The 16,896-nt window shown below is 38.2% G+C and overlaps 1 protein-coding gene across 1 annotated transcript in view; it reads left to right on the top strand.

The window, feature by feature from the left end:
• Nucleotides 1-9,864: 9,864 nt before the first annotated feature.
• LOC131029977 (uncharacterized) overlaps nt 9,865-16,896 on the top strand; it is a 155,386-nt gene continuing 148,354 nt past the window's right edge. Inside the window, exon 1 of the mRNA XM_057960662.2 lies at nt 9,865-10,258. Within this exon, the coding sequence (XP_057816645.1) occupies nt 10,025-10,258 (234 nt within the window). The 5' untranslated portion in view covers nt 9,865-10,024. The remainder of the gene's footprint in view (nt 10,259-16,896) is intronic.

The raw sequence follows: 16,896 nt of genomic DNA on the forward strand, positions 1-16,896 counted from the left end.
GTGTTCTACTGGAATGGAGAAATTTAACCTTATTAGCACAACAACTCAACAATCGGTAAACATAAAAACATATAACAATAAGTAACAATGCAACCACAAAGATGAACACCATAACACCATAGATTTATACGTGGAAAACCTCAATGAGGAAAAACCATGATGGGATTGGAGACCAACAATATCTATCCACTGATCAGATGAATAAATATTACAATAAGGGGCATGCACATGCAGGAAGGCCAACAACCTAGAGTGCACTGCTCGTCACAAAAAGAGTCTCACTGACTACGAAAAACATCAGACTACAATCCGAAATGAAGATTGAACTGCAAGAATAACATCTCCTATGCATGAGTATAGTTTTGGTTAAGCTCAATACCAGAGGTCTTAAACCTCTTACACAAACCCAATTCGATCACCTATGATCGACAAAAACCTTCGCATATGATTAAAACATTATTCGCACACAGATAATCCCATAACCCACATATTACAATCTACAAAGAGATCTTACATCATATTTATGTTAGGAAACTCACAGATATTGAGAGGGGGGGGTGAATCAGTATCTAACTGGTAATTAGAATTTATCAACTTAAAACATGCAAAACATATTGTAACAGTGTACCAGTATGCAAGAAATAATGCAATAAACAGAAATGAAAGAAACCACATGAAAATCACACCATAACACAATGATTTAACGAGGAAACTCGGTGTGGGAAAAACCTCGGTGGGATTTGTGACCCACAATATTCACTTACTGGCCAATAAGAGAATATTACTTACAATAGGGGCCTGCACATGCAAGAAGGCCAAGTGCCTAGAGCTCACTGCTCAAATGGGAAGTCTCACTGACTTACAATGTGGATTATACAAATCCAATAAGTTGTACTTCTTTACAATAGCATCTTCAATGCCAGATTCAGTACCGGTTTCTGCTATGTTCTTTACATATACCCCTTAACCTATATTTCGCATAATAGGTCTGCCTAATCTTTTTCTCCTTACTTTTTTCGCTTTCATCACTTCCTTACAAAATGTCTACAATGATCTCTTTTATATATAAGAGTCATTTTACAACTTGCCAAGTTGGCTTACAAGGTTTTTACAATAATAAACAAAAATGTAATATAACAAAAATCCTGTCAGCCTCCGTGCCGGTGTCGGTGTTCTGAGTGTCGGTGTAGAGTGTGTTCTGTCGATGCCGGTGTAATGCCTTGTCAGTGCCATAGGATTGTAAGGTTGCCATCAATGACAAAACCTTCAATCACATACAATGTCTCATTGGAGTGTGCATATGCCAACAATCTCCCCCTTTGGCATTGATGACAACGCTCATGAGAAATTTCAAAAGTGTATCCAAAAATGTGAAGTCCAAAAATGTTACCAAAAATGTGTGCTCCCCCTCAGCATATGATTCCTGTGATATTTGAATTTTCTCATACCACTACTCCCCCTTTGGCATCAATGACAAAGGTTGTCAAGATGTCAGTAGAGTTTGTAGTTTCAACCTTGTAACTGGGTAGTTACAATTTGAAATAGACCCGCCAAAATCAAGTTTATACTCTCGATAAACTTTTTACTATCTCTTATTGTTGTCTCTGTTCTTTTAGCTATACCGGTGAGGTGTTGCAAATGCTTTGTCAGTGTTTTCTGTCTCTGTATCAGTGCCTTAGATATTTCCTTTCGCAATGATGCTAGATAGTCCAATCCTGGACTTAGTTTTAATCTCAGATGCTTTGCCTTATTCACTATTCTCTCCTTTTCTTTTTCTAATTTAAGTATTTCTTCCTCAAAATTTGTTATCTTTTGCTCAAAAACTGATAATGTATCAGGTGAGTTAATAAAATTATCAGCAAATTTATTGATTTCATCCTGTACCTTGCTTATTTTCTTATCTATGTCTATAGTCAAAAAGTTTGTCTTACAGGTGTCTTTGTACAGAGTTTTGTATTCTTTCAATAAGTTACACAATTCCGGTAGAAGTGTGTCAAAATCCCTGGTACACTTCTTTATCTGCTCATCAAAGAATCTTTGTTTTTCAATTTCTACTTTGTCCTTCAATGTCTCTTCCTTTATTTTCTCAATGTTCTCTGTGATATATTTACACAAAGTATCAAGTTGTCCTAAAGAATCTTTATTGTCTATATTACAGTTAGGAGCAATTACCTTCAAAGTTGGGATTGTGTCATCTGTTGCCTTATAAGCTTGTGAGCTGCAATCTATTATCCTTTTAATTGAATCTAAGAGTACTTCAGTCACATTAGTTGATTTGTAGCCTGATGATGAGGAACCTACATTTTGAGTATCACCGGTGGAAGTAACCAAGCTTTTATTGACCTCTGGTAGGTTTGTTTGTGTTTGCATTTCCTTAAGCAATGGTTTTTCTACTTCTCCAGTTGCCGATTGCACTGTTTCCTCATGAACATGTTCCCGTACCTATTGTTGATCCTGTTCTGGAGCCTTTTGCTCTGTTTGTTGCATTGTCACAGTCTGAGTTTGAGTTTCTACCTGTTGCTCTTTGACATCTGCCAGTTTCTCTTGTGTGTTTTCAGTTTGCTCATCTACCGGAGGCTCAATAGCCATGTTAGTCTTATCAGCTGTATCTTTGTCTACCACAATGTTGATATTTTGAGTATCAACATCCACTGTATATAAGACTTCAAGATTAGGATTGACATCCTCTAAATCCATACTTTCAATTGTCGGTTGATCTTTTGTAGCTGTGGTTGTTACCGGTGGAGTAATCAAGGGAGGTGGGGGTAAGTTGTCTTTAACCTTGATACTAGGTGGTCCACCAACTTTACCTTTACCCATGTCTCTTTCTTTATGATATACCTTTATAGGTTTGTGGCTCATGTATTCTTCTTGTTTTTCTTTTTCCACTAGGAAAATGTCCCATGCATTTTTTGTCTCCTCAGTCACCTCATTAACTCTTCCAACCATTAAAGCAATGTGTCAGTGTGCAGTAGAAAATACTGACTGGTTGGCTTCAACAATTAAGTCATCAATTTCTTTGGGTGAATTCACTGGGTATACAACAAGTAGCTTTTCTATCTTTATTTTCTTGTCAAGTTCTATTACTGCTTGTCTCCTTACTTCCAGCCTTTTGAACAGTTCATTTGGTACTTCATCTACAACTTCCATAAAAAAATTCTTATACATATCCATATGTAATGTAACACTGTTTTCTACTTGTTCTTTTTCATCAGCTGTCAGAGTGTCATATAATTTCTCTATATTCTTCAGTTTCCCTTCCTCTGTAATTTCATTCAACAGTATGTCAAGAGGAGCCAGGTTTTGTTTTGTTCTCTTCTTCTTCTTGGGTGTCAGTTTCTTCTTTGGTGTAGCCTTTCTTACCAGAGATCTCACTGCTTGTTGTTTTTGTCTTGTCCTCCTAGGTGAGGGTGTGGTTGCCGGTGAGGGATCTCTTTTCCTTACAACTCTCTTGAAAGTTGCAGGCATGTCATTCTCTGAAGATGTGCCTACCAATGATAGGTGAGTTTCAGGTTGTGGAGCTGCTAACTCATCCTCTGTTATACCGGTTTGTTTCATTACTTTATCCTTGATTTCCTTTGCTTGCCTAGAACCTCTTCTTACAACTGCCTCAACCTTTTTTACTATTTTATGGGATTGTATTTGGCTTTCAATTGTTTCTGCACTACCAAATACTTCTTCCTTAGGTTCTTTAGGGGCTTCCAGAAGTGCTTTAGCATATGTTTCAATGATAAGGTCATCTGTTTCATAACCCATTTCTGTTACCCAGACTATTCTAGGGATGACTGCTTCCATCCAGATCTCATCCTTCTTAATTACAAAGCATATGTTATCCTTATATTTGTCAACAATCTTTTGTGATAATCAGATTCTTTTCTTCATTTAGCCTTAAGTGCTTGAAACTAGTCTTGGATATTCTGATCCTTATCTTCTCCCATATTGTTGAATAGTTATGTTAGCTGTTTACCTACCGATATATCATAGCCAAGTTCTTTGTAGCCTATACCGAGAACCTGCTTGGTTATATGTAGCATCAGACATACTAGCAGATTTCCAAACCTAAAAGTTCCTTTCTTGTCCTTCTTAATCTTGCCTAAGTTGTCAATTAATTCGTCCTTCAACCACTCACATACATCAATCTTTGCATTATCTGTGACCATCTCATAAGCACTCTTAATGCACAGACTTGACACTCAATTGAGTCTATTTGCATGAGTTGCCTTATATCCTAATATCATGCTGATAAATCTTATATTAGTATCTTTTACATCATTGACTCTTAAGGACCTTTTATCAGATGTGGCACCAGTTAGGTTCATAACTAGGTCATTGGAGACCTTCTTAGTTTTGTCTAGCCTTTTACCGGTGGTCGGTAACCCTGTGACAGCTTTCGCAGCTTCCTTGGTGATTTTGTGAATTGCACCTAACCAGAAAAATTCACCATGTACCCTGCTTAAGACTATCCTGATCACATCCTTGGGGAATTCAGGAATGCTAAGGATCTCTGTAAATCCTAGGGTTTCAATGATCTTATGTTCATCTTTTATATTGTCGGATTCAACACATATGATAGATTTAAACATGGTTTTAATCTCTTCATCTCCTAGTTCCTCAATGTTGTAGTGAATGTAAATTATGGGGTCTTCAGCATAAACAACTCCTTTAGGAATTTGAGAAAAAACACCTAAAGTATCATCTTTCTTTGCTACCTCGGGAACTAATTGAAATACGGGCCTAGGTCTTTTTACAACTTTGACAACAGTAGGGTTTTCTATATATTCAAGTGCAGAGGTGGATGCCATGATAAAATACCTTTTATTGCCTTTAGGATGGATGATTGCTTGAAGTGTTCTTGCCGCTTGCTCGAAATGTCTTAGCTCAGAATCTTCGCGCTTTTCGTAGGTTTGAAATCTCGGTGAAATGAAATGGAGCCAAAACCACAAATTTATAGTGTTAATTTTCCATCTACCACATTAAATGCATGCCGGTTAAGTATTCACTTAACATTGTCTACCGATAATGAAGTAATTTCCAACTTCTCATCTCTAATCGAGGGAATAATAGCACATGTGTCATTAGATCACCAAACCCTCAAGGAAACTTTCTTCAATTCGATGAAGAACTTCTTGCCGGTGGAGCATTACTTTGTCTTGTCGGTGGAGCATCACTCTGTCCTGCCGGTGAAGCATTGACTGGTTCTACCAGTGGAGGAGTATTCCCAATATTTAGATCAGCTTTTCTAATCCATTGTTTTGAGAATTCTTGCTTAACCTCTTCAACTTTTTCTTTACCTTTCAAGCTAGAACTTTTGTTGTTTGCCGATGATCCTTTACTTCTACAGAATTTTGCAATATGCCCAATCTTGTTACATGCATAACAAGTTGCATTATTCTTCTGAATAGCTTTCCCATAACATATGTCGGTTTGTGTTCTGCATTGATTAGATAAATGTCCAAATCTTCCACAAACATAACATCTCACATTCATTTTGCAATTTTCAGAATTGTGACCAACTTTGTTGCATTTAGAACATTGACCGGTGGGTGTGTTGATATTCTGATAATTTCTAGATCTACATTCATTTGCTCTATGACCATACTTATTACAGTTAAAGCATTTTCCATTGAATTTATAAGCATTAGGTTGCCTTACCGGTTTGTTGTGATCATGTGTGTTTGCAGTACTGGAGCTTTCACCAACTTCAAAGCCAATTCCAGAAGTGTCACCTTTAGGTTTTTGATTCTTCAGCAAGGTGCCAAGTTCCTCTGAGCTTTTCTTGAATTTTTCTTTATGTTGATTTGCAATTTCTAGTTCTCTTTCTAAGACTTCTTTCTGTCTCATTAGTTCATTGGAGTCATTCTGAGTGTGCATCAGATCTGTCTTTAATAGATCATTTTCATAGCTAAGTCTTGTGTTCTCATTTGCTGCATCACTTAGTCTTCTGGTCAATTCTTCTTTATTCTTCTTCCTATCTTCAATCTCTTTACAAAATCTCATAGTCATATCCTGCATCTCATTCTTTGTAGTTGTGTTCTCTAGTTTTAGCTTACTTAACATATCATTAAGTGATTCCTTTTCATCATTCTCATTTTGCATCTTTTCACAAAGTTCTCTTCTCTTATTTCTTGCAATAGTAAGATTCTCTTGAAGTGCCTGAATGATATCCTGAGCTGCTTTTAGATCATCTTCTAGTTTGATATTTTTCAATTTTTCTGCATCATAGTCTGAGAGAGCTGCTTCAAGTTGCTTCATCAGATTTTCCATCTTTACCGGTGTCAAGATCTTCCTCAAGCTGTTAGGCTTCTGAAAATAGAGGACCAGGCTCTGATACCAGTTGTTAGGAAACTCACAGATACTGAGAGGGGGGGGTGAATCAGTATCTAACCGGTAATTAGAATTTCTCAACTTAAAACATGCAGAACATATTGTAACAGTGTACCAGTATGCAAGAAATAATGCAATAAACAAAAATGAAAGAAACCACATGAAAATCACACCATGACATAATGATTTAACGAGGAAACCTGGTGTGGGAAAAACCTCGATGGGATTTGTGACCCACAATATTCACTTATTGGCCAATAAGAGAATATTACTTACAATAGGAGCCTGCACATGCAGGAAGGCCAAGTGCCTAGAGCTCACTGCTCAAATGGGAAGTCTCACTGACTTACAATGTGGATTATACAAATCCAATAACTTGTACTTCTTTACAATAGCATCTTCAATGCCAGATTCAGTACCATTTTCTGCTCTGTTCTTTACATATACCCCTTAACCTATATTTCGCATAATAGGTCTGCCTAATCTTTTTCTCCTTACTTTTTCGCTTTCATCACTTCCTTACAAAATGTCTACAATGATCTCTTTTATATATAAGAGTCATTTTACAACTTGACAAGTCGGCTTACAAGGTTTTTACAATAATAAACAAAAATGTAATATAACAAAAATCCTGTCGGCCTCTGTGCCGGTATGCTTCTTTTCTCTGTGTTGGTGCCGGTGTAGAGTGTGTTCTGCTGATGCCGGTGTAATGCCTTGCCGATGCCATAGGATTGTAAGGTTGCCATCAATGACAAAACCTTCAATCACATACAATGTCTCATTGGAGTGTGCATATGCCAACAATTTATACCAACCCGAGACCTAAACAATTAAGTCGGCCACCTAAAAGATAATACAACAAATCCATTACATAATCCCGCAAACCAATGATAAACCAAGTCGGCCTAAGACCGAAACAACATAAATCAATCAATAAATCCAACTGGTAACGCTTCGAGAGCATCAACCAACACGTTACATAAACTGATCCATAACCTAGCAGAATAACATAGAATATAATAGGTCTGGTGCTAACTGCAACACCACCGATTAACTGGAGCACGAACATGATAACCATCAACATGATGATAACCTTCTAGAAGCTGCACCAACACCACTTATCGGATTCACCAAAAAATCTTCAACAAAGCTTTGCCGGTAAAACCCTTACCGGTAACCAAAAAGGTTACTAGAACAAATGATAGCATCTGAATCATCAAATCCCAAGCCAATTGAATGTGATACACTTCAGGAACACATGAATAACAAATCCAAACCAATTCCACAAGTCGGAACAAACCGGAGAAGATCTCCATATCAACATCATAATCCAACCACTCTATCGGAACCCGATAGACAACAAAATAGCTAGTGTTGACATCAATGCAACACATAATCAATTCCTCCAAATTGCCAACAAGAATATGTGAAGCTCTTATACGAATGAACAAATGAGAAAAACAATCCACCCACAATTAAAACTTCTACTGAGCTCTTCTCATTAAAAGACATCAAACAAGGCATGAAGAATTTGGCAAGTGGTAAAGCACAAGACATTGATGGCTTACATGCAATTTTTTTAAAATGGGGAGTCAATCTCCTAGCTCCGCATATTATGAAGATATTTAATGAATTCACTCAAAACACCTTTCCGGTTGAATGGACAACTAGTGTGGTTATTCCTCTTCACAAAAGTGAAGACATCAATAACCCTTCTAATTATTGTACTATCATGGTCAACCCTCTTTTTGGGAAACTCTTTGGGAGCATGATAGAGCGTAGAATCAGTAAATGGGAAGAAACAAAGGGAAAAAGGGCAAGAGGTCAAGCTGGCTTCTAGCCTAAACACTCTACCATGGATCATTGCATCACTCTAAGACACTTCATTGAAAAAGTTTGGGATAGTCAAGGGGGAGAGGTCTTTTGCTACTTCACTGATTTCAAAAAAGATTTTGACATGGTCCTTAGGGATAAACTTTGACATAGGATGGAAGAATTGGAGGTTCCAGAAGAGTTTAGAGCTGCTATCTACAAACTTTATGAGTAGGTTAGAGCCAAAATTAGAACTAAAGAGGGTATGTCTGAATGCTTTGGTAGCGACATTGAGGTCAAATAGGGGTGTCCTTTGTCTCCCACATTGTTTGGTTTATAAATTGATAAACTTAAAGAATGGTTAAACAATACAAATGGAGAAGGGATCCAATTAGCAAAACATGTGGTAAAGTTACTTCTATATGCAGATGATCTTATTCTTATTGCAAAATCAACACAGGGTTTGTGAGAACATTTGAAGTCTCTTGAGCTCTTTTGTCAAGAGGTTGGGATGCAAGTGAATACTAGCAAAAACAAAGTCATGATTTTTTCATTGAAAAGGAAGAAGCAACGGGCTAATTTCATCTTCGAAGGTAGCCCTTTGGAAGTAGTGATGGAGTACAAATACTTAGGAATTGATTTTCACAATAGGCTCAGTTGGGAGACATGTAGATCAAAGAGGATCCAAGGAGGATGGAGAGCCTTATACCTTCTTCAGAACAGATGTAGGAAAGCTGAGTTGTGGGATTGAAAAACTAAGAAAATTCTTTTTGGTTTGTTAGTGGTACCGATTATCCTCTATGGGTGTGAAGTTTGGGGGAACAACATGTCAAAGCGCAAATGGTGACAAATAGAAAGAATTCAAAAACATCTAATCACTAGTAGCCTCAAAGTCAAATCAACGATACCGTATGAAATTCTTTTAGCGAAAGCTCGTATGTTCCCTATTGACGCCTCAACATTAATTTGATTGTTATGTTACTTAAATAAGATTGAAAGTATGGATAAACACCGTTGACCCAAAATGATTGCTAAAGAGGAGCTATGCCATAGAAAGAAAATGTGGAAGAAACAAAACAACAAATGGATGAACAAGTGGGACCTAAATATGAATGACTGTCCCAACACTAAAGAAGAGATAAAAAAGTGGGTATTAGAAAAATTCAAGTATGCCATGTGGACAAAGTAGTCAGGTGGAAAGAAAGCATACTATATTAAAGTATTTAACCATACTTGGGAGCATGATGAAAAAGTTTATTTGAGATCCACAATCAGCAGAAAGGCCAAAGTTTTAATTGCTCAGTTGAGGACTGGATCTCATCATTTGAGATGCGAAACTGGTAGGTGGAAGCTGCCCAAAGAAGCATGTGAAGAAAGGACGTGCATTTTCTATAGCAAAAGTGCGTTAGAAACATAATGGTATTTCATCAAGGAGTGTGCGACATATGAGGATATTCGCAGTCAGTTTGAGAACGAGTTAAAGGTAGATAGTTTGAATAAACTTTTTGAAGAGACAAAGCTTCACAAAACAGTGAGTTTTTAACTCAAAATCCATAATAGAAAAACCATCATGAAAAAGAGCTTGAAAAATGATTAATTTAGTTTCTTAGTCCCTTAGACCACTGGTCTCGTGGACGTCATTAAAATTCCTTCATTCATTCATACTAGTTATCATTATTATTATTATTTAATATTCAAATGCGAAGAATTATAGTGGCCAAAAAATAACCTTTCCTTTCGAGGTATGGCTGTCATGGGAGGCCAGTCAATGGAAAATGCCTTTGACTGGAGGCAAAAATATCACCAGTTCAAAGTTATAGATCCATGAGCACTTGCGTCTCTGTTCATTCAGATTGGATTACCCGAATTTCTGCGGCTCACTGAAAAAATGACATCCTCATGCTTGGGTGCTCACAAAGTGACACTTCGGCACTTGGTTCATCAGCCAATGTACAGAAATATGCAGCATTCTGGAGTTGGAATGTTAGGTGGCAATGCGGTAGCCTTTCCTTGTTCGAAGTCTATAAGTTGCGGGTCTTATGGAGCTGGCAGGATAGGAACCAGGTGTCGAGCGCTATCTGTTCAGGCTGTTATTGTTGAAAAACAAGAATCCCCAATAAAGGTCAGATTCAAGATTTCTTTCTATTTTTCAATGGGAATGTTTTTGTGGGCTTGTGTTGTATCCAAAGAAAAAATGTCGAGGCACCGAGAGATAATAACACAATAAATCTGCGAAGAGGATGAAGGGGAATTGGTTAGCTGTGGATTGGGGGAAGTCTTCATTCCTTTGCTGTCTCTGGCAGTGTCTGTTTACCAGTTTTACTATGTAGTTTCAATAAGTCAAACTGTGAATGAGGTGGATGGGCAATACTTTGCGTTCCTCTGACTTGATAGAGGGTATCTCTAGACACCAACTCTTTGGAAACTAATGATGCGTAATTAGCTATATAACTTTATAAATCAGAACTAGCTTAGGTATGGGTGACATTGTAGCATGACGACTCTTACAACAACATAAGGAGAGACATTAGTATAATTTACAAAGCATCACAGCCCTCTCGGTGAAAGTCCGCAAACCACAAATTATGTAACTCCCTTTGATGTCATGTATTGAATGCTAGGAATTGAATCAAGTTAGGAAATCTTTAGAAAAGTTTATTAGACATACTATCGTAGATACGGCAGAAAATTGATAGGAATATATCATCTTGGTTATACCCTTTCCCAGTTCAGGTTAAATGGCTCATGCAACCAAGTTAGGAACATTTTGATTTGCCTTTGAGATTTCGGTGTTAACAAACTGAAACGTATCGCCCTAACTTGGGCCATGTATAGGAAAACTCAAGTTCAATATGATGTAAACTAATTGTGCACTTATAGCAATTTTTGGTGTTAAACAAGATCTGATTTGATGGGCGCATTGGTAAAGCCATTAATGTGTGCAGGGGAGGTCACGAGTTCACCAACTATACCTAATTTTTTGTACAAGATGATACCCAACTGGGTAAAGCGAACCCTTATGCTAGGTAAGCAGAGGCAAGACTGTTGGACTTTACTTTCACATGGCTGACGTGACATACCCAGGCTACTAGAATTGTGTGGCCTTCATCAACCGGTGCATATCCATCGGTGGAGAATTTTTCTGCAGCTGAGCTTTGGACACAGGGCATCATAGCAAGTGTTGGTTAATCTCAAAAGTAAATTGGGACTCAAGACTTATAATATAGATTGCTCCCTTTTTTCTATTTATGCATGAATTTTTCCATGACAAGCAAAAACTGAAAGGGAAGCTGAGTAAAACTTACCTCATTAATCTTTTCTTTATGAGGAGAGTTAAACAAGAAACAATACTGTGTAATCTCCCCAATCGGGATATTCTTAAATATTGCCCTAAAATCACAAGTCAATTAAAATAAGCAATATAGTTCATAATACAAACTTACCAATTTACATTCTTTCTAACATAAACTTTGGTTAAAACCCTGCAATAATGCTAGTCAACATTTGAAATGTTATTCACAAAGCCAATTATTTCTGTAAGGGTTAGGGTTCCAATAACATATAAATGCATATATAATCAATTACATTAATAATCAAATGGTGTTCCATATTCAAATCATGTAGTATTAATATCACAGACGTAAATTTATAGTTCATTTCTAATAATCAACCATAGAAGGGATTGGTGAGGAATGCATGATAGGACACCCACAACATTTGCTGCAACTAAGCCCAAGGGCGTGATATAATACTCCTTGGCTCACAAGTGGCAGGAATCTCTTCTCCATCCAACATTGGGGTGGCCTACTGTGGGGACCCCTGCTTTTTGCTTTCTAGGGTTAGTTTTCTTGGTCTTTTAGGTTCTTGGCTATTAATCTTTGCATTGGAGAGTTGCCAGTGAGCTCGCTAGGATAGGACGGTCTGCTTAGGCTCAAATGGGTCAGTAGGTGGTCCAGGTCAGGGTCTCTGTTGAAAGTTTCCTCTTGGTTAGGCCTGGGTCTAGGGTTGAGTCTTGATTGAGTCTAAGTGAAAATCCAAGGGTGGCCTTGCCTTTAAGACCTAGGGCATTTAGTCAAGGAAGTGAATGAAGATATGTGAGTAAGTGTTGTCCCTTTGAAGGTTTAAGATTGGTCCAGTTGATGAATGATGTTCTTGTACTCTAGGCATTAAATTGACCAATTTGCCTAACGACCAAGCCTAGACTTGAAAACTTGAGAGTTGAATGGGGAATTTGAGCTAGATTGCCAATTTCACTCCTGACCCTTCCAAAGGGACAGGAGCGAATTTCCTTAGATCTCCTAACTTTGATCAAAAAGCTTACTCCAAAGTTTTGATTGAGGAGAAATTAACTTATCCATGCCTTTGAAGAAGTATAACCATCATGTTAGAGCTAGAAAATGGGAGAAGTGATGAAGAATTTGAGCACAAATGCCAAATTCGCTCCTGACCCTTCCAAAGGGAGAGGAGCGAATTTCCTTAGACTCTTCTCTTGCTCCCAGTTTAGACCTCAAAGCTTGCTTCTACGCCTTGACTAAGTGAGGATTGACCTATCTATGTCTATGAGCAAGTTGGACCGAGGTGGGATGAGGAAATTGAGCCTAAAACATCAATTTCGCTACTGACCCTTCCAAAGGGTTCATAGCGAGTTTCTCTAAAAACCTCTCTTGCTTCTAGTATGGGTTAAAATCCTTGATTCCACGCCTTGAGTGAATGAAAAATGATCTATCCATGCCTTTGGAAATGAGTTGCAACCAAGTGAGATGAGGAAAAGTGAAGAATTTGTGCAAAAAAGAAAATTTCGCTCTTGACCCTTCCAAAGGGTCCAGAGCGAAATTCCTCTTTAGGTCCTGTCCTTCCAAAGGTACCTAAGCGGAATTGTTGAGATGTACTTGTGATCCAACCTTTTGAACTAGGCGCCTCCTTAAGGTGATTTGTTAGCATGTCCCAAGGTGAGAGCAATGTGAATGAGGGTGAAGTTTGAATGTTTGAGTGATATTTAAGGCTAATTCCTCAATTTCGCTCCTGACTCTTCCAAAGGGTCTAGAGCGAATTTCCTTGGATCTCTCTTCTTGGTCCTAATTTGCATTATAAACCTTGTCCCTAGGGCATTATTGAGAGAGAGTTGATGTGTACAACAAAGTGAAGTGAAGAAAAGTGAGGGATTTGAGCATAATTGCAAATTTCGCTCCCGACCCTTCCAAAGGGTCCAGAGCGAAATTTATCTAAGCTCCTGACCCTTCCAAAGGGTCCAGAGCGAAATTCCCCAAAGGACCTAGTTCCTCACTAGAAGCATTGAATGGTGGTCATGCATGGCAAGGAAAAGATTCAAAAGTCAAGTCTAAAACAAACCTAAGTGAAAAGGGATGTGAATTGAGCCTAGAAGAGCAAATTTGCTCCTGACCCTTCCAAAGGGTCCAGAGCGAATTTCTTCATAAAGCGTTATACTTTGCTCAAACCTTTGAACTAATTCCTTCCCAAGAGTGTTTGAAGGCGAATTGACTTGATCTTGATAAGGTAAGGGTGAAAAGACAAGTCCAAGCCAAGTTGAGTGTAAATTGAGTCTAGAAAAGCAAAATTCGCTCCTGACCCTCTCAAAGGGTCCAGAGCGAAATCCTTAGATGGACTCTCAATTTTGCCTAATGCACTAAAAGAACCTTATTTTAAGCTAAATTGATGGCAAGTTGACTTGATGGTGATAGAAGGAGGTTTGACAAGTTAAATTCAAGGCAAAGAAAGGAGGAAAGGGATGAGGAAATTGAGCCTAAAATTTCAATTTCGCTCCTGACCCTTCCAAAGGGTCCAGAGTGAATTTTCATAGGATCCTCCCTTTTGCTTCGAATTTGGACTAATTTTATGCCTTCTAGTCTTAACTAGGATGTTATCATACCTTGGAAGCAATTGAAGGGTGAGAAAGTGAAGGATGGTAAGTGTGTCGTTTCTTTGCAATATGCATGGTCTCTTGTTGAATCTTCGTTTTAGATGATAGATAATTAGATTGAATAAAGGAAGTTACTGAATGCACTCGCGTGGAATCAACCTAGTCCAAACCACTAGCCTCTTACTGACTATAAGTGCGCCCTGCGTGGTCAACTGGCATAGAATGAGCTTAATCTCGAGTCGTTACGCGTCTATTGTTCATGCATTAACTTGAATGGTGATCAGTGTCAGATGGTGTAACGATTTGAACATATTCGAAGCATCCCTTAGAAGATCGCACTGAGCTGGTGTTGAATTGTTCAGTTTGATGGTGAGACCTAGCCCAGTAGGACTCCAACTAGTCATTCATCCATCTTCTTGCATTCTAGGCCTTAGAGTAGACTTTCTGAGCCTTTTGCCTTTTGCTATTTCTTTATTTCCTGGTGAGTAGATAGGACTTGAGTTCCAATAAATCAAACGTTCAGGCATTCAAACGTAAGTCCCCTTGTGATTCCAGCATAATCACATCATACCACAAGAGCTTATCCACACGTAGAGACCCTACATACCAAAACCTTGGAGTTATCTCGAATGATCCTTAAGCAAATCTTCAGCATACGAATAACTTTGCTCAAGAGAGGATAAGATACCTTGGTATTTTATTCTGTGTTCGCATGTGCATAAAAAACACATCAACACCTACCTGTGACGTTTTCACACATCGCCTCATTGGAAATGGGGACCCCCACTTTTTGCTTGGTAGCATAGGTGTTTTTTCTTAGTTGTCTTTAGCTTGGCAATAGTTTGGTGTCTTTCAGCCCTTTGCTTGTGAGAGGGTTTTACCTTAGGGTGTGATCAAGTCTGGAATTCAAGTTTCAAGTCCAGGTCCAAAATAGATGTCAAAACCGAGAGTTGAGGTCAAAGTGAACAAGGTTGTACAGTTGTCAAAAGTTGCTAAATGTTGCCAAAATTGCAAATAAAATGTTGACAAGGAAAGTTGTCAGGAAATTGATGATTGAAATGTTGAGTGTGAATATTTGGTAAATGATGTTGAGAGTGGGAAAATAATCAGAATTCAATGTCTAGACAAGGACAATTCCTTGTCAAGGTCGGATTTTCTGATCTTGGCAGGAAGGGAAATAAAGAAATTTTGTCAAATTTCCTTGACAATAGTGCAAACACACCTCCCAATTTCTTCTCTTAGTAGAAAATCCGATTCATTTTCCTTGAGTAACATGCAACAACCTTCAAAATTTCCCGTGCGAGGTGAATCGACACCCTCAATTGCTCCTCCATGTTGAACAAGGCATCAAAATTTCTTGCCTGTAGTGAAAGTGTGCTCAATTTCTTGGAGGCTAGACAATTGCACTTGACAAATTTCCTTGCCATGTCTCAATTGTGTCCCAAGCTTGGTGATTTCTTGATAGTATATGAATTCCGCTCACTCCCACATCTTGATTTCTTCTACACCATGAAAGCGCACTCAAGACATAATCATTATTCCATGAAAGTTTGCAAGATACGAGGTGAAAATTGCCTAAATCTTAAAGGAGCGCTATTGCACTAGGTGAGTGCAATCCCACCCTACAAGTCTTGCAATTTCCTTCCGACATAGGAAATCCACTCAAGGAACACGATCAGTCGGCTAAGGTAAACAAGACTGTGAAGTGAAATTGTCTAAGTCAAGAGGAGAGGGTGGAATTCCCATGCTCCATTGCAATCCCGCCCAAGGGAAGTGAAATTTCCTCCCCTCATGTGAAATGCGCTCAAGGTTAAATATTTCCTTTGCATCATGAAAAGGCACTCAAGACAAATTTCTTTCTTCCTTCTAAAACACGCCCAAGGTATGCTTACGACATTGCAAGGTGGAAATACCCTCAAATGCACCCTAAAATCAAATCTAAAAACATAAGAACTCAAACCTGAAAATCCTAAAGGTAAACCTAATCAGATGTAGATCCTAGAAAATCAGACCTGATTAACGGAGCAGAGCAATTAATATTTAGTGCAATATGAATTGAATCATGAAATGCACCACTCCCTCTTGTTTATATACCTTGCAACAAAGTGAAATTGATTAGTTTCTTCCACTAGTTGACTTGAAGGAGGACAAAATGTGTGAAAGGTGCCGACTTGCTTTAATCCTTGTGAATATTGAAATGCCGCCCAGTTTAGTCCTTCATGACCTCTCAATCCCGCTCTCCTTGAGTGAAATGTCAAGTCGGCCACTTGCTGGTGATTCAACATGCTGACCTAATTTAAAATTCAAGCAAATAAAGATCAAGTTGGCCCTATTAAAGGTGCACATTCAAGGTGAAAGGAATGTATAAATAAAGGATCAGATTGTTCATTTCATCACCAAATCATTCAATTCAATTTAAAACAAATTGTCCAACAGAGAAGAGCGAATTAATTGCAGACATTAGGACAATCTTCATTGAATTTTCCAGACACCTCCTTCCATTTGGAGCAAATTTCTGATCATCCTATTGAGGCGAACTTGCGAGGCCTGATTTATATGAGCTTGGAAGACATTTTCACCAGGTTTTTGAAGCAGATTGTGGGCAAAATTATCAGATCTAAAGTGAAGAGTTGCAGCAGTCATTGATAGCAATCTTTCCATCAGCCTGTTAATGCGAATTTTAACTGGCATTGAGGGTGAATTGTCCCAGAATTTAAGTATGAATTGCAGACCCGAGACATTTTTATTTAAGGTGAATTATATCAACATTCACCAATTTGCAAGGGTTTTGAATGATGGAATTTGTGAAAGGATTGATGGTTTTTTATTCATTTCAAAGGTGTTTGATTGAATACTTGTTTGTTTTGCAGGTCGGATACAAG

The sequence above is a fragment of the Cryptomeria japonica genome, chromosome 10 (assembly GCF_030272615.1).
Source record: "Cryptomeria japonica chromosome 10, Sugi_1.0, whole genome shotgun sequence".
NCBI classification, from domain to species: domain Eukaryota; kingdom Viridiplantae; phylum Streptophyta; class Pinopsida; order Cupressales; family Cupressaceae; genus Cryptomeria; species Cryptomeria japonica.